Source organism: Syngnathus leptorhynchus, chromosome 12, assembly GCF_054491065.1.
Source record: "Syngnathus leptorhynchus isolate UIUO chromosome 12, UIUO_Slep, whole genome shotgun sequence".
NCBI lineage: Eukaryota > Metazoa > Chordata > Actinopteri > Syngnathiformes > Syngnathidae > Syngnathus > Syngnathus leptorhynchus.
This window is the reverse complement of record NC_141206.1, coordinates 2,228,999-2,251,393: the sequence shown is the minus strand read 5'-3', so window position 1 is coordinate 2,251,393 and position 22,395 is coordinate 2,228,999. Positions and strand designations below refer to the sequence as shown.

Here is a 22,395-nt window from a genome sequence, read left to right as displayed (position 1 = left end):
ACTCTGCTTACTCCTGAGGTAGAAGATTATGCGCTTCCTCTTCTACGTGGCGTACGTCAGACTCATCGTTAATTGCAGTTCCAATTACCGTATTTATTCCAAATGTATCGCCCAGTGTGTTAGCGATGACATAAATAAAAAACATTGATACCTCTAATTATCACCCATGCTGCTAAAAATTCCCCCCAAAACGTACGTTTTCCTCCGCGACCGCATTCCGACGTTATTGCGCAAGTTTAAATATGACTGATTTGACAGCACGTCGAATGTCTGTCAAATCTAAATACCATCAGACATTAATTCACACACTGAAACAAAGAGAAGAAGAAGACAACTATACGTTTTACTCGTGAGGAGAATTACATAGAAGGCCCAGTTACAGTCCTCCACCAATTCTGAGCTCCTCTTCTGCTATCTCCTCTTTTTATTTTGGATTGCCCTGGTTACAAAAGGCGTTGCTACACTAAAGGGAGGGGAATTGTGGCTGTAGCAACGCTGATTAGCTAAGGAATGTTATGTGGTGCGAAGCCTTGGCCAGTTTGTGACTCCAGCAGTTAGGTTGCAGTCTATCCTGCTCCTCCTCAGCCGGTTGGCTGCTGGTTGGCTGACTCGTCCTTGATGAGATATCTCAAAGCGTGTTGGGTGTCGTTTTCCTGTGAAACAATGCAACTTTCTTGCTAATTTTAACACAATACTAATATTGAGTAAATATGGGATAATTTATATGCAACTACTTCAACAGATATGTCTTTTCTGTAACACTTAAAGACAAACAGTCTCGATCAACAACAATCCATAGATAAAAGCTACAGAAATGATTAAAAGAGAAAGATGTTCCTTTGAACTAAACAGAGTACTTTTTCAGGTACGAGGGAGCTCTGCTCATAGCTAGTGAGATAAGAAAGGGAGGTAAAGGAACTCTATGGAGCTAGACAGAGAGCTTTGTTGAAGCAAGGGACTCCCAACTCGTAAATTATGAGGCCCTTGGTCAGGCTGATCATCTAATTATTCCATCAATGTCCCTTTTAAATTGGTTTTCTCCATAAACTATGATACAATTACACTTGTCACTCTGCTACAATATCCTCACACAATTACGTTATCGGGGCGTGCGCTCGAACAAGACGATCGCGATAACATGACGTGCGCAACATGTGATGTGCAACGTAACGTGTCGCATCGATGGAGCGCCAATTGACGCACCCCGTTGTTAGAGGTAGATCAAAACAGCCGCTATTCCAGTAAATATACAAAATATATTTACTAGAAAATATACATATTATCGCCCATTTCAGTGCCCCTTGTCGATCGGACAAAAAGTGTTCTCTAGTAATTGACCCCCCCCCCCTGTTGGACATAACTCTTCTCTAATTATCGCTCTGGGCGATAATTAGAATAAATACGGTACCGTATTTTCTGGGCTATAAATCGCTGTTTTTTTCATAGTTTGGCCGGGGGTGCCACTTATAATCAGGAGCAATTTATATGTGAAATTATTATCACATTATTACATGATCACTAACACATTACTTACTTACTATAGATGATCACTTCTCATGTCATTTTCACTTTAAACCGCACTAGGCCTGTGCAATAATTGGAACTGACAGTGAGTCTGACCTCAGCGGCGTTGTTTATAAGTGACACGAAGGACAAAGATTTCAATGGATTTAATGATTTGGAATGACACGGATGGTTCGATACTTATTTATGTTATAGTTATTTGATATCTAGTTTATACATAGTTATATAGGTGATGGTACAGTGGTTAGGATGCGGAGCTTTCACCGTCACAGCCTGGGTTTGATTCCCGGTCAGGGAACCATATGCAGCCATAGGGGAGCACATGTCAGTGTCAAGCGACCAAATCTTGACCCGGACTGTCTCAGTAATTATAGCCCAGTTTCAAATCTCCCATTCATAGCAAAACTTCTTGACAAAGTAGTAGCAGCTTATTGATTACATGGTTGCTAATAATCGATTTGAATCTTTTCAGTCTGGTTTTAGAGCTAATCATTCCACTGAGACAGCACTTGCTAAAGTGACTAATGATCTCCTCATAGCTATGGATTCAAACACTTCATCTGTATTGTTACTACTCGTCTTAGTGCTGCCTTCGACACTGTAGACTTTGATATGTCATTAGAGCGTCTTAAAGGTTGTGTTGGTATTTCAGGGTCAGCACTAGGCTGGTTTCACTCATATCTATCAGACAAGACGCACCGAGTGGTCCATGGCAATACGTCCTCTGAGCTCTTTAAGGTTACATGTGGTGTCCCACAGGGATCGGTACTAGGACCAATTCTATTTAATATTTATATGATTCCGCTTGGGGACATAATACGTAAATATAATATTAGTTTTCAATGTTACGCGGATGACACCCAATTATATATGCCGTTATCAATCCGCGGGACTGTTGTAATCTTGAGGCGTGCCTCGCAGAGATCATGCAATGCATGTCTCTCAACTTCCTTCGTCTTAACCCAGATAAAACTGAGATGTTGATAATTGGTCCAGCTCGTTATCAACATTTATTTAAGGAAACCACTATAACTATAGATAACCGTACTCACTCAGAGTGATACTGTAACTAATCTCGAGGTAATATTTGACCAAACGCTCTCCTTTCAAAAGCACATTAAGAATATCACCATCATTGCGTTTTTTCACCTTCGTAATATTGCTAAATTCGCCCAATCCTCTCGACCGGTGATGCGGAAATTATTATACATGCGTTTATCACGTCGCGCCTGGACTACTGTAATGCATTATTCTCTGGTGTTTCCAAGTCCAGCATTAAAAGTCTACAGTTAGTACAAAATGCTGCTGCAAGGTTGCTCTCACGGACAAGAAAATTTGATCACATTACCCCAATATTAGCCAACTTACACTGGCTCCCGGTCCATTTAAGATGTGACTTCAAGGTTCTTCTATTAACCTATAAATCATTGCATGGCTTAGCGCCTTCATATCTCGTCGACCTAGTTGTTCCTTATGTTCCGTCTCGTAACCTTCGTTCGCAAAACGCTAGTCTTTTAGTGACATTGAGGGCCAAGAAAATGTCTGCAGGGTCTAGAGCATTTTCTATTCGGGCTCCAGAGCTCTGGAATGCCCTACCAATGGATATTAGAACTGCAACCTCAGTAGAAACATTTAAGACACGTTTAAAGACATATTTCTATGATATGGCCTTTAATTAACCTGTAGTGGCCGAGTCGGCTGGAGTTTGTTTTCGCTCCCTCTCCCCGACCCCACTCCCCCCACCCTCCCCGACTGGGGAGGTGGTTAGGTGACACCCAAGCTGACAGCGGCTATCTAGATTCTCGTGGACCAATTCAGGATGAGGGAAATGCAGCGGATTACCCTACTCGAAGACACTGCCAGGACGACCGAGGGATCCTCCGACAGCTCTTCGCTTTGGCCTGGACATCCACTTTTTGATTTCCATATTATGTATTTTATGTGCCCTCTTTGCATACATTGCAGCCTGGTGATCCTGAAAGGGGGATCCTTCCATCTGTGGTCCCTTCTCAAGGTTTCTCATTTTTCCCCTGATAGGGTTTTTTGAGTTTTTCCTTGCCCTTTTGGGAGCTCAAGATCAGGGGATGCTTTGAGAATAATTGTCAATTGTTTGTCTATGTGAAGCCCTTTGAGACTGCTTGTGATTTAGGGCTATACAAATAAACTTGACTTGACTTGACTTCGGGTGGGGGGACGAGTCCTGACTGTTGTTTGTGTCTATGCACCAAATGGCAGCTCAGAGTACCCACCCTTTTTGGAGTCCCTGGAGGAGGTGCTGGAGAGCTCGCCTTCTGGGGACTCCGTCGTTTTACTGGGTGACTTCAATGCTCACGTGGGCAATGACAGCGAGACCTGGAAGGGCGTGATTGGGAGGACCGGCCCCCCGATCTGAACCCGAGCGATGTTCTATTGTTGGACTTCTGTGCTCGACACGGACTTTCTATAATGAACACCATATTCAAGCATAAGGGTGTCCATGTGTGCACTTGGCACCAGGACACCCTAGGTCGCAGTTCGATAATCGACTTTGTAGTCATGTCATCGGATTTGCGGCCACGTTTTGGACACTCGGGTGAAGAGAGGGGCGGAGCTGTCAACTGATCACCACCTGGTGGTGGGTTGGCTCCGATGGTGGGGGAAGATGCCGGTCCGACCTGGCAGACCCAAACGCTCTGTGAGGGTCTGCTGGGAATGTCTGGCAGAATCCCCTGTCAGGAAGAGCTTCAACTCCTACCTCATTTCCCATGTCCCGGGGGAGGCGGGGGACATTGAGTCTGAGTGGACCATGTTCCGCGCCTCCATTGTTGAGGCAGCCGACCGGAGCTGTGGCCGTGAGGTCGTTGGTGCCTGTCGTGGCGGCAATCCCCGGACCTGCTGGTGGACACCGGCGGTAAGGGATGCCGTCAAGCTGAAGAAGGAGTCCTATCGGGCCGTTTTGTCCTGCGGGACTCCGGAGGCAGCTGACAGGTACCGGATGGCCAAGCGGAACGCGGCTACGGCTGTTGCTGAGGCAAAACCCCGGGCGTGGGAGGAGTTTGACGAGGCCATGGAGAATGACTTCCGGACGGCTTCGAGGAAATTCTGGTCCACCATCCGGTGTCTCAGGAGGAGGAAGCAGTGCACAGTCAACACTGTTTACAGTGGAGATAGCGTGCTGCTGACCTCAACTCGGGATGTCGTGAGTCGGAGGGGAGAATACTTCGAAGACCTCCTCAATTCCACCGACAAGCCTTCTATTGTGGAAGCAGGGCCTGGAGACTCTGAGGCGGATTCTCCAAGCTCTGGGGTCGAAGTCACTGAGGTAGTTAAAAAACTCCTCGGTGGCAAGGCCCCATGGGTGAATGAGATCCGTCCGGAGTGACTGACACGCCTCTAAAGCATTGCGTGGACATCGAGGACGGTGCCTCTGGATTGGCAGACTGGGGTGGTGGCTCCCATCTTTAAGAAGGGGGACCGGAGGGTGTGTTCCAATTACAGGGAAATCACACTCCTCAGCCTCCCTGGTAAGGTCTATACAGGGGTGCTGAAGAGGAGGATCCGTCGGGAGGTCGAGCCTCGGATTCAGGAGGAGCAGTGAGGCTTTCGTCCTGGCCGTGGAACAGTGGACCAGCTCTACACCCTTGGCAGGATCCTCGAGGGTGCATGGGAGTTCGCCAGACCAGTCCACATGTTTTGTGGACTTGGAGAAGGCGTTCGACCGTGTCTCTTGAGAGGTTCTGTGGAGGGTGCTTCGGGAGTACGGGGTGCCGAGCCAACTGATAAGGGCGGTTCGGTCTCTGTATCACCGATGCCAGAGTTTGGTCCGCATTTCCGGCAGTAATTCAGATTTGTTCCCAGTGAGCGTTGGACTAGGCTGCCCTTTGTCACCGATTCTGTTCATAATTTTTATGGACAGAATTTCTAGGCGCAGCAGAGGCGTTGAAGGGGTCCGGTTTGGGGACCTCAGCATCGCGTCTCTGCTTTTTGCAGATGACGTGGTGCTGTTGGCTTCTTCAGGCCGTGATCTCCAGTTCTCACTGTAGCGGTTCGCAGCCGAGTGTGAAGCGGTCGGGATGAGGGTCAGCACCTCCAAATCCTCTGAGGCAGACTCTCCAATACATGGTCCTCGGTCGGAAAAGGGTGGAATGCCCTTTCCGGATCGGGGATGAGATCCTGCCCCAAGTGGAGGAGTTCAAGTATCTTGGGGTCTTGTTCACGAGTGAGGGCAGGATGGAGCGCGAGATCGACAGGCGGATCGGTGCAGCGTCAGCAGTAATGCGGACTCTGTACCGGTCCGTCGAGGTGAAGAGAGAGCTGAATGGTAAAGCTCTCGATTTACCGGTCGATCTACGCTCTTACCCTCACCTATGGTCACGAGCTATGGGTCGTGACCGAAAGAATGAGATCCAGGATACAAGCGGCCGAAATGAGTTTCCTCCGCAGGGTGTCTGGGCCCTCCCTTAGAGATAGGGTGAGAAGCTCGGTCATCCGCTGCTCCTCCACGTAGAGAGGAGCCAGATGAGGTGGCTCGGGCATGTCATCAGGATGCCTCCCGTACGCCTCCCTGGCGAGGTGTTCTGGGCATGTCCCACCGGTAGGAGACCCCGGGGACGACCCAGGACGCGCTGGAGAGACTGTCTCTCGGCTGGCCTGGGAACGCCTTGCGATCCCCCGGGATGAGCTGGATGAAGTGGCTGGAGAGAAGGAAGTCTGGGACACACCTAGGGACAATTTGGAGTGCCCAATTAGCCTATCAAGCATGTTTTTGGGATATGGGAGGAAACCGGAGTGCCCGGAGAAAACCCACACGGACACGGGGAGAACATGCAAACTCCACACAGGGAGGGCCGGAGGTGGAATCGAACCCGCACCCTCTTAACTGTGAGGCGGACGTGCTACCCACAGCTCCACCGAGCCGCTCCATTGGTAGATATGTATTATAATTAACCACAATAAGAAGAGGCAGAGAAGGTCGCCAACTGCACTCTGGTAATTGTCGCTGTTCTGACAGAGCAGAGCGAATACATGCCTCTAAGTATTGTTGCATGTTCTGTATAAGTGCAACTGCTCCTTGTCTTAGAGCAGCAGTTTCTTGTAGTTTTATCATTGTTTATATTATGCTCATTTCCGTTCATTTGGGGTTTGCAGTGACCACCCATCCTGCGTGGCACATTCAGCATTTGAAGCTCAATTCATGCGTCCCACAAATTGAGAACGTGTGCTGCTAAAATTAATGCTTGCTCTAATAATAATAATAATAAAAAATTCCCAGAGCCCAAGACAAGCACTCATCAATACGGTCTCATTAACGAAGAGTGGCCTATTCATGATCATACATCAGCATACGTATGTTTAGAGGAATAGAGCATTGTTAATATACCATGTAACAGGTATGTGCTAGAAATGGGAAAACCACATTCAGTCTGCCCAAGGGGTGGAGACGCCGTGGTGTCCCATATTGTGCCTCCTTGAACTTATTGGAAGGTGGTCAGCCTGCATTTCGCATTCAAGTAGCACACATTTGTTTGATAAAATTAAATGGTTTGGTTGAGCATTTTGGTGTTTAAATCTACAGTGCAACATTGTTGTTATTAGGTTGGCCATGACCCACCTTTCAAAGCTCTTCATGAGAAGTGATGTCAAGCCACAGGCCGATAGTCGTCATTCACATTGGGGTTTCTATTGTCTGCTAGTCTGACCTAAGAGCAAAGCTCCTCCCTCTCCTGAGTGTTATTACACTTATCAAGCCTACAGTAAAAGCTGTTCAGGTCTTCTGCCATGCGGACAAATACACCCTGGATTGAATGTCCATGTGCCTACTTATCCTCAGGCTCATTGAGCAGTGCCTTTATCCAGCCAGCGATGACTCTGATCAGTTTTTTTTTTTTTTTTATGTTAATGTTTTTCATTTTTGTTTGTTTTTTGTTGTCTTTGTATTTTTTAATTTGCTGTTGTATTTAGTTGTTTGTTTGTTGTTGTGTTTTTTCTCTTCACAGCCACCGGAGATGTCCATGACAAAGGCCTACACAAACGAAGAAAAAAATGTCATTTAGCCCAAATTAGCATGTGCCCTAAGCAAAGCCAAGTTTATCACAAAAAAAAAGACACCGTGAGCCATTTGGAATCATTGTGGCAGAAAGCTGGCACGGCTGACAGCTATCACTTTGCTCCAACCTTTTATCTATGCAGATAAATGGTGTTGTACCTATGACGTGGAAGAGTTGGAATCCATTTGTATGCAGGATGCTGTCGGAGGCCCATCTGTCCACTGGAGCACTCTGTAATTTATGTTAGTTGTTGGTGTCATTGCTGTCAGCACACAGCTTCTTTCTCTATAGATATGACAGTGGTGGAGCCCTAGAATTAAAAGAGCAATCCATCATTTGAGTAGAGCTTTAGTTTGACAGTTCACACAGAGTGAGGAGAGCTGAGGGGATTCATGATAGACATTAGAAGTCATATTAAAGTGACTTTAAAACTGACTACAGTATAGAAAAGCTTCGGTCAGTAAGAAGTACAATAACAACTTTATTTGCTTGAAAACGCAAAGGAGTACTAATCTGAGTGTGTTTGCTACTTTATCAAGAATTTGCAAAAACATCACAAGGAATTGCTAGAAGCAAAAACCTCAAACGCTGAAACAAATCTTAAAGGCACGTGTTGAGCGGGCTGCCTTCCAATAGTTTTTGGTTGCAATGTAACTTTTTACACCCATCTATTTGCCATTTGAGTACGGATGTAAGCGCTCACATCTATAATGCAACTGCAACCTACAACAACAACTCCGTGCTGAAATTTGCTGACGACACGACTCTGGTGGGTCTCATCACCAAGGGCGACGAGACTCAATACAGGTCGGAGGTCGACCTTCTGGCCACATGGTGCAGTGACAACAACCTACTGCTGAACGTCAGCAAGACCAAGAAGATTGTTATTGACTTCCCGAAAGGGTCACACCCAACACCTGCCACTGACCATCGACGGTGCTGTGGTGGTGAGAGTGAGCAGCACCAGATTCCTGGGGGTGCACATCAGTGAAGACCTCTCCTGGACCACCAACACTGCATCTCTGGCGAAGAAAGCTCAGCGCTGCCTGTACTTCCTGCGGAAACTCAGGCCAGCAGGTACTCCACCAGCCATCATGACCACATTCTACCGTGGCACCATTGAGAGCATCCTCTCCAGTTGTATCGCTGTGTGGGGTGGTAGCTGCACTGAATACAACATGAAGACCCTGCAGCGCATAATGAACACAGACGATAGGATTATTGGTGCTTCACTCCCCTCCCTGAAGGACATTTACACCACCCATCTCACCCGCAAGGCGACCACGATTGTGTGTGATGTGAGTCACCCTGCTCACACTTTGTTTGATCTGCGGCCCTCTGGGAAGAGGTACAGAAGCCTGCGCTCCCGCACCACCAGACTCACCAACAGCTTCATACTCCAGGCTGTTAGGATCCTGAACTCTCTCCCCACTCCGCTGCACAACGTCCTGCCTTGCACTACTCTCGCGCTATATTCTGACTGTCTGCTGTATGCACACTTGCTCCATTTTTGCTCCTTTTATTTATTTATTTATTTATTTATTTATTTATTTATTATCTATTCATCGCTCTTATTTATTCATTGTACGTGCCTTCTTGTTTTTACTTTTTTGTGTTGTTACTTGAATGTTTTGTTTGTCCGTGATGTAGTATGTCTTGTCACCGTGGGGCAGTTGGAAACGAAATTTCGATCTCTTTGTGTGTCTTGGCATGTGAAGAAATTGACAATAAAGCAGACTTTCACTTTGAAAAATCTTGTGCGTTTCGGAAATTATTTTTACACTGCTTCTAAATGTGAAACGTGAAGTACCGTAATTTTCGGACTATAAGTCCCAGTTTTTGTCATAGTTTGGGTGGGGGGGGCGACTTATACTCAGGAGCGACTTATATGTGATTTTTTTCAAAAATTTTCAAAATTCAAAAACCCGCGAAAAACGAACCGCGATGTAGCAAGGGATTACTGTCATTTGAACTGCAAGTGACATCACCCGTGCCGCGCGGGGGTTGTTTACATAAGAGACAAAGGATTTGATCACGGAATGACGAAGATGACGAAGGGCCCCACGTACTACCGGCATCATTAACGGCTTTGTTTGTAAATGACACGGAGGACAAAGTTTGAAGGATTTAATGATTTGGAGTGACATAGAAGGTTTGAAAAACTATTATGGCTTTTACGCACGACCGGTCCTTCTCGACGGGAGCTCTCTTTCACTTTCGTGGATGAAAGTCGGGGGTCGGCGCTCGGCCGGGTGGCTGTCCGGGGACGGTGGATGGGGCTTGGACATGGCTTTTACGCACGCCCGGTCATATTCTACGGAGCTGTCTTTCACCTCCGTGGATGGAAGTCGGGGGCTGGCGCTGGGCCGGGGACGGTGGATGGGGCTCGGACATGGCTTTTACGCACACCTGGTCCTATTTATGGAGCGCTCTTCCACCTCCGTGGCTGGATGTTCAGTAGTTGTTGGCTCGTTGAACTCGTTTTGTTAAATAAAGAGCCGTTTACCAAACCCACGTCTTTCTTGGTATTTTGTTAACGCTACAACATAGTTATGTACTAGATCGCTGCAGCCCACGTGCGCCATTGTTGACATGAAGAACGAGGAATTTGATCGATGGATTTAATGATTTGGAGTGACACAGATAGTTTGATAATGTTGTAATATGATAGTTATTTAAAATATACTATATATACCGTTATATGGGTCTGTGGTATAATTAGAAATGCAATTTGTAACAGGTCCGACGTCAGCATATGCAGCACATAGGCAGCATTGTTTACATAAAGCACGATCAATAGATTAAAAAAAAAAATTGAATTGGCGCAACACATATGATTTGATAATATTGTTACTATATGATAGTTATTTAAAATATACTTTATATATCGTTATATGGGTCTGTGAAATAATTAGAAATGCAAATCAGGACAAATCAGAGGGCGAGCGTACTCTGCATTGTTTACTTAATAGACGATCGATGGATTTAATGATATGGAGTGACACAGATGGTTTGATAATGTTGTTGTAATATGGTAGGTATTTGAAATATACTTTATATATCGTTATATGTATCTGTGGTATAATTAGAAATGCAAACAAATAAACAAATAGTCCGACGTCAGCATATGCGGCGCATACGCGTACTGCACCATTGTTTACATAAAGCACATCAATGGATTTAATGAATTGGAGTGACACAGATGGTTTGATAAACGTGTTATTATGTAATACTTACTTGAATAACTCTGAATGTTACGTCAGGCCCGTTCTCAGCTCCTCGTTTGTGTATATGTTACGTTAGCATACCGTATCGTTTAGCCTGTTGTTGCTGGTTCATGTCTGTTTTCGGTGTTGGATTTTGACAAATACATTCGCCCTAAAAGTGCGACTTGTACTCTGGAGCGACTTATGTTTTTTTTCACTTTATTGTGCATTTTATGGCTGGTGCGACTTATACTCCGGAGCGACTAATAGTCCGAAAATTACGGTAGTAGCAAATCCTCATGTAGCCTTTTTCCATTTAGTAAAACTAAAAATCAAGTGGTATACTCAATACCCTAGGCCTTAACAAAAAATGTATGCATTGCTTTTATTTTCAAGAGAAATACTTCTTAAATGTTTTGATACATTGCATTATTGTATTAATATTCCGAAATGTATCAACCAGTACATCTGTATATTTGGAGTCTGGGAAGTTCCAAATGCATATTTAAGCATTCCAATTCAAAATTCAAAATCAAGTGAAGATGTCAAGTTCCAGCTGTTCGGAACCTTATATTTGCTTCATCATAAAAGCTTAACTAGAGAAGTAATATTTTCATACATTCTCAACACCGCTTATTCTGTTCAGGGTCACAAGGAGTGCTGGAGCCTATCCCATCTGACATCAAGCGAATGGGAGATTATGTCCTCAACTGGTCACCAGCCAGTCGCAGGGAGCATATAGAGACAAACTACCAATCACACTCACATGCACACTGCCACTAAGCAGGAATCGTTTTTAGTACCAGCTTGACAACAATTATAGGATGATGAGTCTGTATAAAGCAACTAAAATAGATAAAGCTACTCACCCTGAAGATTGATGAAAGACAGGTAATGGAGAAAGAGAACAAGAAGGTGTTACAGAGCATTACTGTCATCTAGTGGAATCGTGTGCACTTTAAATCAGAAGTTTGCATACAGTGTATAAAAAAAAAGGATTCTGGGCATAAATCTTGGGCCATGTTGGCCTGGACTGTTGGCCTGATTTTTCCAACTGCTACTCAGACCTGGTTGAATGGAAAATTGACCCATTTCTCCTTCCAGAATTGGTGTAACTTAATCCAAGTTTGTAAACCGACTTGCTTGCACCCATTTTTAGGTCTACCCGTACATTTTCAAAAGGACTGAACACAAGTCTTTGTGGTAGATGCGCAAAACCATGTTGTAACCACTATGGCAGTACGCTTTGGGTCATTGTCGTTGGTCACGCCTTTTAGCGATTGTGCTTTCTGCTCCAGATTCTGACTACGTGATTGATATTAAACTAACTGTTCTGCTTATTTGGTAATAATTATCAGTCAGACATTTTCCTGTGCAAATTTCTGTTTCAAATGTTATTGTTGCCATTCTCGTCTTCTACATCACCTATATGCTTCTCGGTATCGTCCTCCAAACGTGAGTCATGATGTTAGCATGCACTTCAAGCTTGGAACAACTGTTCTACAAAGTTTTCCACGACCAGCACGGATGTTAAGAAACACAATGCTGCCATCTAGCGGAGACAGATAATCCCTTTCTAATTAAAAAATTAGAAAGTTGTTTAGTCCATAACATTAGTTTCTGCGGCGAAAATGCAGGTTGATTTTCTTAACTGCTTCAAGTTTGACAGATGGGGTGCCCAATTTGGATTCATTTTTTTCTGAAACACTATTTCCACTCTAGAACAATTTTTCAATTTGAACTCCACCACCTTAAAGCAAAGCTGGCTGTGAATTTAAAATAGATTAAACATATTTCAGGGTTTTGAATTTATTCAAAATAGATGATTTCTGTACAGAACAAAACCCACTTTTTTTCACAGAATTTTACAGTCCAAATATATATTTTCAATATGTCACAGTTTCCCATGAGTGGAGCGTGATGTTCCACACTTTAATCCCTCAAAACATTACCTGTGACCAAAATGCCATACAAGTGAGAAAATTAAAAAAAAGAAAAAAATAAATAAAGAAAGCTCAAGACATCTCAATTTTACATTACAAACATAGCCATTGTTCAGTGAGGCTGTTCAAGGCTATGAGCAAAATGCTATTATCGGTGCTTTCACTTGTAAACCAAGTATTACGTCAAAACAATGCAGGTTTGTGGAGTTTTGGGATTGACTTGATTATACACTAATCATGATTGCCAAGCAGCATCGCCATCCCAAGCAGGAATTCGTGATGCAACAAAGCCTGACACGATCAAGGAATACGTAGTTTTCCTTAAATGTGGCAGGTTGTCCTGTGTTTTCAAATCAAAACATTTAGGAACTTGTACTACCTTGAAAATAAAAGTCTTGTCTAAAACACTCTATCAAACTCAGTCTGACTGGTGGTGGCAGGGTTTCTGTTCTGGTTGGGCGGCTGTTGGGGCATGTGGCCTCTTCGCCGGGGTGGTGCAAGATATTCAAACATCGAGGTGTTATGGGTGGAAAGCATGTTCTTGAGGTCCGACGGCATTGGGTCAGACCAGAAAAAATCATGGTTGAGAGCGTCGTCGCTGTCTGTACGCTGGGCCGGGTCCAGGACCAGTAGCTTGTCAATCAGGTCGAGAGCGTAGGCATCTTTGACGTAAGCTTTAAGACGATCCTTCACTTTCCTTTTTTGGCCTTTGGGAAGCTCCATTTTCTGGTACAACTCATACTTCTTGTCCACACCGGGCCAAACCTTCGGGAAATACACACAATCAATGGAAAAACTGTGGTACCGTCACTTACGAGTACGATGACACACAAGTTTTTTTAGTTGGGAGGCGTCATAACTATTTATTATATTGGGACAAACACACAAACTCATATAAAATAAAAACACTTGCAAGGAGCAATGAGACAACTTGCAAGGAGCAATGAGACAACAATTATACTGACTAGCCACAGACGTCAATCACTTGGGCACACCTCTTGAAGGCATATGTAAACCACAGCATCCAATGTGCGCGTGCGTGTATGTGAGGGAGGAAGTAATATTTTTGACTTAACTGAACATTATTTGTAAATATTTTAGAAAGGATTTTATTATTATATAACAGTAGTAACAAAACTAGAAAATACCCCCTGAAATATGGAATGGAACTGCTGAGTCTTGCAAGTCTGAAAGTCACATTTGTATAGACTTCATGGCAAGTCAGGCTTGTGGTTAAAAAAAAGGGGAAATTGGAAGCAAATCGCCCTGAAATTTAAATATTATTTTGAAATTATATTTATATTTATGAAATTGTTGAACACCCTCATCATTTAAAATTTTGAGTTTTATTTTGAGAATACAAATGAGCTGAACCGTGTAAAGTTGGAACGGTTTTATTGGTCAAGAAATTTGAATTTTAGAGGTAGAAATCCCAAATTTAATATTGAGCTTTTGATTTGAAAATATCGAACACCAAGATGTGAATTACAAGCTTGATCACAGAATCGCTTGTAAATTCAGGCCCACAGTATGGGCTAGCTTGATTTCAAAAGATGACGTACCTCGGCTGTGATGGAGCCACAAAGCTGGCTGATAAGTGTGAGCTGGTGCTGCTCAGTGTTCCCTTGCATGATAGGACTTCTTGTCCACATTTCTGCCATGATGCAGCCTGCTCCCCACAAGTCAATTGGGGGACCGTAGTCTCGTTCACCTAGACCCCACCAAAAAAAAAGTTGTGAAAGTCTTGCAAGTCACTTAAAGGTCACTTAACAGCCACGATGGACCTGTGGAAAAAAAAAAGCCGAAAAATGAAATTGTCATCCTCTGTTCTTCGGTTCTGAGAGGTTCGATGAAATTGACTGAGGCACTTCAGTAGTATTTTTTGCTTTCAGAAATATGTTAATGTCTTCTAACTTAGTGTGTGATTCTTTTTCACTTTTATTTGGGACTTCTATGACAATAGAACTAGAAGACTAGATATAATATGTAACTATAGTATATAAATGAGATTATCACAGTGATAATAGATTATTTTATTAAGGCAACAACTGTTAACTGAATGGATCAATAAACTACCGTAATTTTTGGACTATAAGTCGCGTTTTTTTTTCACACAGTTTGGGTGGGGGACTTATACTCAGGAGCGACTTCTATGTGAATCTTTTCACAAATTTTCAAAATTCAAAAATCTGCCATGCAGTGAAACCACGATAAATGAACTGTCATTTGAACTGCAAGTGACGTCAGCAGCGCGGCAGTTGTTTACATAAGGACAAAGGATTCGATCACGGGATGACGAAGATGATGAAGGGCCCCACGTTTGAAGGGTTTAATGATTTATGTGTGACACAAGGTTTGAAAAACGTATTTATGCTATAGTTATTTGATATATTTTATTTCATGTAGCAACTTGTATATGTTTTCATCGTTACAGTTCAGTAGTTGAACTTGCTTTGTTAAATAAAGAGCCGTTTACCAAAACCACATCTTTCCTAGTACTTTGTTAATGCCACAATATAGTTATATACTAGATCTGTGTGGCCCGCGCGCGGCGTTGTTAATATAAAGGACGAGGAATTTGATCAATGGATTTAATGATTAGGAGTGACACAGATGGTTTGATAATATTGTTGCAATATGATAGTTATTTGAAATTTACTTTATATATCGTTATATCGGTCTGTGGAACAATTAGAAATGCAATTTACGAGTCCGACGTCAGCGGCGCATATGCGGCGCTGTTTACATAAAGGACGATCGATGGATTTAATGAATTGGAGTGACACAGATGGTTTGATAAACGTGTTATTTATGTAATACTTATTTGAATAACTCTGAATGTTACTCAGGCCCGTTCTCAGCTCCTCGTTTGTGTATATGTCACGTTAGCATACCGTATTGTTTAGCCTGTTGTTGCTGGTTCATGTCTGTTCTTGGTGTTGGATTTTGACAAATAAATTTGCCCCAAAAATGCGATTTATACTCCGGTGCGACTTGTATGGTTTTTTTTCCACTTGATTGTGCATTTCATGGCTGGTGCGACTTATACTTTGGAGCGACTTATAGTTAGAAAAATATGGTATTTGAATTCAAAATAATTCATGGTTCATTTACCTTTATTTTAGCAGAAGTCTAATCGATACAATAAATTTATTGATAATTTTTGTTTTAAAAAAAAAAATCTATATCTCTATCCATCCATCCTTCCACCCATAACGTTTGGGAAAAAAACACTTACGGGTGTTCTGGGACATTGAATCAAGGGCTGCTCGATTATGAAAAAAGTATAAACCACTGAAGACATTTATGCAGGCCATCTGTGATATTCAGTTCAGTATATCTTCCTGTGTCAACGACTTCTTACCGAGCAGCAGCTCCGGTGGTCTGTACCACAGTGTGACCACGCGGTTGGTGTAACGGTTCCCTTGGCTGTTTTTGGCTAGGCTGAAAGCTCGAGCCAAACCGAAGTCAGCCAGTTTTAGGACGCCATCTCTGGTGATGAGCACATTGGCTGCTTTCATGTCTCTGTGGAGGATCTGAAGACAAACGGCATCATGATTATGTACTGTATGACTAAGGTTACTTCCCCATTCTTGTCCATGTAAATATTAACATGTACATTTGTTTTTGTTTTAATTTGACAACCATGTGTATTCGTACAAATCTTTAACAAGTGCCTTACCTTGTTTCTGTGGATGTAGTATAATCCATTGAGCAACATTTGCATGACCTTCTTGATCTCTGCCAAGGTGAATTTAACATTGGTGTTGCTAAGCAGTCCGGCTAGGTCGTGCTCACAGAAGTCAAACACCAGGTAGATGCTGCCTTTGTATCGGTTATACTGGGTAGCTGGAAGAAGGATTGGAAACAACCATCTAAAAAATCCCAATTTCAAACAATACACTATATTTTTTGGACTATGAGTCGCGTTTTTTTCATAGTTTGGGTGGGCGACTTCTACTCAGGAGCGACTTATGTGATTTTTTCCCACAAATTTTCTAAATTCAAAAATCCGCGATAAAGTGAAACCGCGATAAACGAACCATGATGTAACAAGGAATAACTGTAATTTGAACGGAAAGTCACATCAGTGGCGCGCCGGTTGTTTACATAAAGGACAAAAAATTCGATCACGGGATGAAGAAGGGCATCACGTTTGAAGGATTTAATGATTTGGAGTGACAAGGTTTGAAAAAGTCGTTATTTATGTTATCGTTATTTTATATGTTTTATTTCGTGTAGCAACTTGGATATGTTTTTATCGTTATAGTTCAGTAGTTGTTGGCTCATTGAACTCTTGTTTTGTTAAATAAAGAGCCGTTTACCAAACCCACGTCTTTCCTGGTACTTTGTTAACGCTACAATATAGTTATATACTAAATCTGTTCGGCGCACGCGCGGCGTTTTTGACATAAAGGACGAGGAATTTGATTGATGGATTTAATGATTTGGAGTGACACAGATGGTTTGCAAATATTTTTGTTACGTGATAGTTATTTGATATATACTTTACATATCTTCATATGGGTCTGTGGAATAATTAGAACTGCAACTCACTGCGAGTCCGACGTCAGTGGCGCATACGCGGCATTGTTTACATGAACGATTGATGGATTTAATGAATTGGAGTGACACAGATGCTTTGATAAACGTGTTATTTATGTAATAGTTATTTGAATAACTCTGAATGTTACGTCAGGCCCGTTCTCAGCTCCTCGTTTGTGTATATGTCACGTTAGCATACCGTATGGTTTAGCCTGTTGTTGCTGGTTAATGTCTGTTCTTGGTGTTGGATTTTGTCAAATAAATTTGCCCCAAAAGTGCGACTTATATATGTTTTTTTCACTTCATAGTGCGTTGTATGGCTGGTGCGACTTTTACTCCGAAGTGACTTGTAGTCTGAAAAATATGGTAAGTAGTTCAGAAGATGAACGTATTTGTCTTATTTAAGAGCACTTAATACTTAACAAAAAAAAAAAGTGTTGCATTCGTTCTTGATCCAGATGCATGTTTAAGTAGCCTATACATCTACTTAGTGTATCTAAATCCAGATGATTCTAAGTTGTAAGAAAAGGTCAAAGATCCTTTTCTTAAGTTGAATCAAATAAATTATGAAAAAAATTAGAACATAGCGGCTGTGTGACAACATTCCTTGAAAAAGAAAAAAGTCAAGACTGTGTTTTGACACCAACCTTTAGTTCTGCAAATCTCAATCAGATTCACCACATTCTCGTGTTTGAGCAGCTGCAGGATTTTTATCTCTCTCAGAGCAGTGATCGGGAACTGAAACAGCAACGAGAAGCCAATTTTAATCATTAGATACTGTTATTTCACTTTAATACCCAATCCATTTCATTCATCAACATTGAGGAGCAGCGTCGTGACTCTGATACCCCCCCATATTAATCAATTACCGTAGTTTTACCACCAAAAGGTGCACTGGATTACAAGGCACACCCTCATTGAATTTTTTATTTTAGAAATTATTTCATATATAGGGCACACCGGAGTAAAAGGCGCATAAAATAGAAGTGGTCCGAGTGTCTGCCCTGAGACTGGAAGGTTATGGGTTCAAACCCCGGCTGGGTCATACCAAAGACTATAAAAATGGGACCCATTGCCTCCCTGCTTGGCACTCAGCATTAAGGGTTGGAATTGAGGGGTTAGATCACCAAAATGATTCCCAAGCGCGTCACCGCAGCTGCTTACTGCTCCCCTTTCCCTCAGGGGATGAATCAAAATCACACAGGGTTGGGTTAAATGCAGATGACAAATTTCACCACACCGAGATGTATGTGACAATCATTGGGACTTTAAAAGACTTTGAAAGCTATACTGCAACAAAGTGAGGTCGACTAGGGTTGCGGGATGCATCCACTAGCCAATAACCAATGAGCCCTCTGTAAATAATGGCGTTTCTCAAATTATCTCCTATAAAATGATCAGAACTGACTAAAGTTTGATCTAACGCATTGGTACTGCTTACCCGTTTCCCTTCCATATCGATCCGTAAATTTACTTGAAACATTAACAGAGCAGCCTATTTTGACATGAAATAGCCTCGTGCGTATAGCAGCTATCACTATAGCATTACCCACCCGCTAACTCCCATGAGCCTCAGCTCGCAGACTCCCATGAGCCTCAGAAAAGTGTAAACAATCGCGTTTCTCAAACGATCTCCTAGAGAATGATCGGAACTGACAAAAGTTCGATCTAAAACATTGGTACCGCTTACCTATGTTTCCCTTCCATATGGATGCGTAAATTTACTCGAAACATTAACAGAGCAGCCTATTTTGACATGAAATAGCCTCGTGCGTATAGCAGCTATCACTATAGCATTACCCACCCGCAAACTCCCATGAGCCTCAGCTCCCAGACTCCCATGAGCCTCAGCAAAGTGTAAACAATCGCGTTTCTCAAACGAGCACCTATAAAATGATCGGAACAGACTAAAGTTTGATCTAACACATTGGTACTGCTTACCTATGTTTCTCTTCCATATCGATCCGTAAATGTACTCAAAATATTAACGGAGCAGCCTATTTTGAAATGAAATAGCCTCACGTGTACAAAGGCTATTCAGTGACACCCCCTGACCAAGGTTGCTAATCGTTTTGGCAGAGCACTGTGTACAACCGGTATGGATCAACAAATTCATCAATTGATCCATGTATATGGCGCACCAGACTATGAGGTGCACTGTCGGCTTTTGAGAAATTATTAGGTTTTTAGGTGCGCCTTATAGTCCGGAAAATACGGTAATAAATAGATACCCAATTTTGTTTGGCTCCTCTCAACTCTTCTCTCCAGAATCAGGATTGTTTCCACAGGTTCAACACCTTTTTTCTCTGCAGATTCCTTGGGGAACCACTAAAAGTCTACTATCTGATTCCCGTTTGCCTGATCCGCTGTGGAACAAAATGTCACCTGAAGCAAACTCGCTGACCGTCAGTCGCCTCGTGCACCTGCTCTGCTGGCATTTCAGCCTCCTTCTACCCCTTTTCCTCTTTTCACATTCTCTAAACAAACAGTTCGTGTTGCACATTGTTGTCCTGGCCTTGTTCGTGACAGGCTGGCTGCTGCACTTCCTGCGCTTGTCCGCAGTACAGCACATTGCTCAGAGGCACGCCTTGCGCTACTAGCATGTATTTAAACACTGCTCTCCAGTCACTTATAAAATCGCAAAGTAGCGCATTCGCGAAAGGTGACACGCAAAATGACGAGAGATCACCGTAACTGTAATGGAGCATCATATTAATTGAGTCAATGAACAGTTAACGGCTGCCGTAAACACGTCAAGAGGTTAACTGAATTTCAATGGCAAAAGGTTGTCCTGTGTGTGAAGTAAATTTATAAAAGGAGTCATTTTAGATTTGTGATTGACAGTCAGTTGGAGTGGATATTTACATACGTCATAGGTTTGCTGCAGCTACTTTGTCTCCTGATAGTTTCACCCTTTCCCTGAAAATAGCAATTCTCGTTTTAAAAGTACTGTGAAGACTTACCCCTTCCTTCTCATTTTCCATTAAAACTTTCTTCAGTGCAACCTTCTTTCCAGTCTGTCTGTGTTTTGCTTTGAACACCTCCCTGTGAATGAGACAAGTAGATCACAGAGAAGACTCACGTGAAATCGTGTTGTATGTATGTAACGTTAAAAATAATTATCACTTTGGTATTATAACTGCAACATGCAGGCTTTTATAAAACCATGTATATCCATACACAAATCAATTCTCGTTGGGGAGGTTAACGTTCTTAGTTTGGAAACCAGCGATGCAAACTTTGTTTACGGTACGAGTCATTAGCAATTAGCTTGTTAAGGCACAGTAAACCTGAATCGCGTTTCTCAGGTGTTTATACACATATTACTCACCCAAATGTCCCTTGTCCTATTTTTGCTAGTCTTTCATATTTGGAGAACTCGTCACAGAAAGGAAATTCAACTCCTTCGTAGTATTTGGACATAATGGCGCCCTCTCGGTCAGGCCTGCAGAAGAGACGTCGAACTTGTTATTAGGCTAATTTTACACACACACATAGAACTATACCAAAGTGCACACCGATAGAACAAGTAAGACAAATTGTTTAGTTTTGTATTCTGTATGCATTCTTACTTTTCAGTCCCGCCGGAGTTGTTGTTTTTTTCTCGCTGCATGTTTGCTTAGCCTGTACGAAATGTGCAGTGTCTTCTTCGTTTTGCTGGCGTTTGGCAACCGGTATTCATGTGCATCACCGCTCTCTACCGGACTGGGGGTGTGGATCAGTAGGTAGCGGGCTGAAACAGAGAATCTTCGATTTTTTTTTGCACCCCGAAATTGAAGCATGTTTTCATAATTTAGTGCTGATGCCAGTATTTGCTGATTTTAAGCTGTAATTATTCAAATTCTTTTCTTGTATTATTGAGGCTAAAATTCAAAATGTATTGTTATAATAAAAAATTACCAGAATATAAATATGGACCATGGTCATCAAATCAACGAAATACATAATAATTTTGTGTGTGTTTTTCGTCAGTTTTGGACAGTTGTGATGCCAAAGGCCACACTCTAAATGTATAGTATTAATAAACATTATTTCACACAAAGTGACAAAATATAGGATCAAGTGTTGTGTGGTTATGGTATGGTAACAGTATTTACAACACGTTAAAAGAACGTTTTTGGAAACCTGTGTGTATTACTGTTGAATCCACGAGCCGGCCTTTGTCCATCCATTTTCTGACCAGCTCTGACCCCACGGGGGTCGCGGGCGTGCTGGAGCCTATCCCAGCCGTCATCGGGCAGCAGGCGGGGGACACACTGAACTGGTTGCCAGCCAATCGCAGGGCACACAGAGACGAACAACCATCCGCACTTGCACTCACACCTAGGGACAATTTGGAGTGCTCAATCGGCCTACCAAACATGTGTTTGGAATGTGGGAGGAAACCCGAGTTCCCCGGAGAAAACCCACGCGGACATGGGGAGAACATGCAAACTCCACACAGGAAGGACCGGAGCTGGAATCGAACCCACACCCTCCTGATTGAAAGGAGGTGCTACCCAGTGCGCCACTGAGCCACAATCTCTGGACTTTGTTGTTTGGGTAAAATATGTAAATACCGGGGTTTGTATTTAAAATTTATATATTGAATGATGCTGGTAATATGATAAATATGCTAATCGGGCTTTAGAGCTCAAGCATGAGAAATATTGTCCTTCGTGGGCGTTTTGATCATTATTGTTTTACCAGGTAAATCAATTCAGGACTGCAGAAAAGATCATTGGAATCAACCTCCCATCTATCTAAGACTTGTACCTGTCCAGGACCAGGAAACGCGCAAGCAACATCTCTACGGACCCTTCTCACCCAAGTTACAGTCTGTTTGAACTACTCCCCTCCGGACGGCGTTCTAGAGCTCTGTACGCCAAAACCAGCAGGCACAGAGACAGCTTCTTCCCCCAGGCTGTTGCTCTGATGAACTCACACCACTCTTAGAGTCTCAGAGTCATTGCTGTGCAATAACATCCTGCTCTCCACACCCTTTTGGATTGTCTACACTGCTTGCACTATTTGTCTTCTCTGCATCAATTGCAGCCTGGTCATCCTGGAAGAGGGACCCTCCCATCTGTGGTCTCTTCTCAAGGTTTCTCACTTCCCCTAGTCGGAGATTTGAGTTTTTCCTTGCCCTCATGGGAGTTTAAGACCAGGGCA

At 42.9% G+C, this 22,395-nt stretch overlaps 1 protein-coding gene and 1 long non-coding RNA gene across 3 annotated transcripts; both read right to left on the bottom strand.

Annotated features, from left to right (window-relative positions):
* Nucleotides 1-378: 378 nt before the first annotated feature.
* Nucleotides 379-9,484, bottom strand: LOC147047809 (uncharacterized). 2 transcript variants are annotated; one of them, XR_015067787.1, is made up of 4 exons: nucleotides 8,479-9,484; nucleotides 7,709-7,860; nucleotides 7,115-7,525; nucleotides 379-653 (listed from the first exon to the last, which is right to left on the bottom strand). It is a non-coding gene; the product is annotated as an uncharacterized LOC147047809 (long non-coding RNA). The 2 variants fall into 2 exon arrangements; XR_015067786.1 differs by lacking the exon at nucleotides 379-653 and having other exon boundaries at nucleotides 6,599-7,525.
* Nucleotides 9,485-12,549: 3,065 nt separating this feature from the next.
* Nucleotides 12,550-20,971, bottom strand: cdk9 (cyclin-dependent kinase 9 (CDC2-related kinase)). Its single transcript, XM_085926762.1, has 8 exons — nucleotides 20,817-20,971; nucleotides 20,576-20,689; nucleotides 20,208-20,289; nucleotides 17,892-17,982; nucleotides 16,382-16,548; nucleotides 16,064-16,235; nucleotides 14,262-14,410; nucleotides 12,550-13,464 (listed from the first exon to the last, which is right to left on the bottom strand). Exons 1-8 carry the CDS (start codon nucleotides 20,855-20,857, stop codon nucleotides 13,099-13,101), a joined length of 1,182 nt encoding a protein of 393 aa, XP_085782888.1. The 5' UTR covers nucleotides 20,858-20,971; the 3' UTR covers nucleotides 12,550-13,098.
* Nucleotides 20,972-22,395: the final 1,424 nt, after the last annotated feature.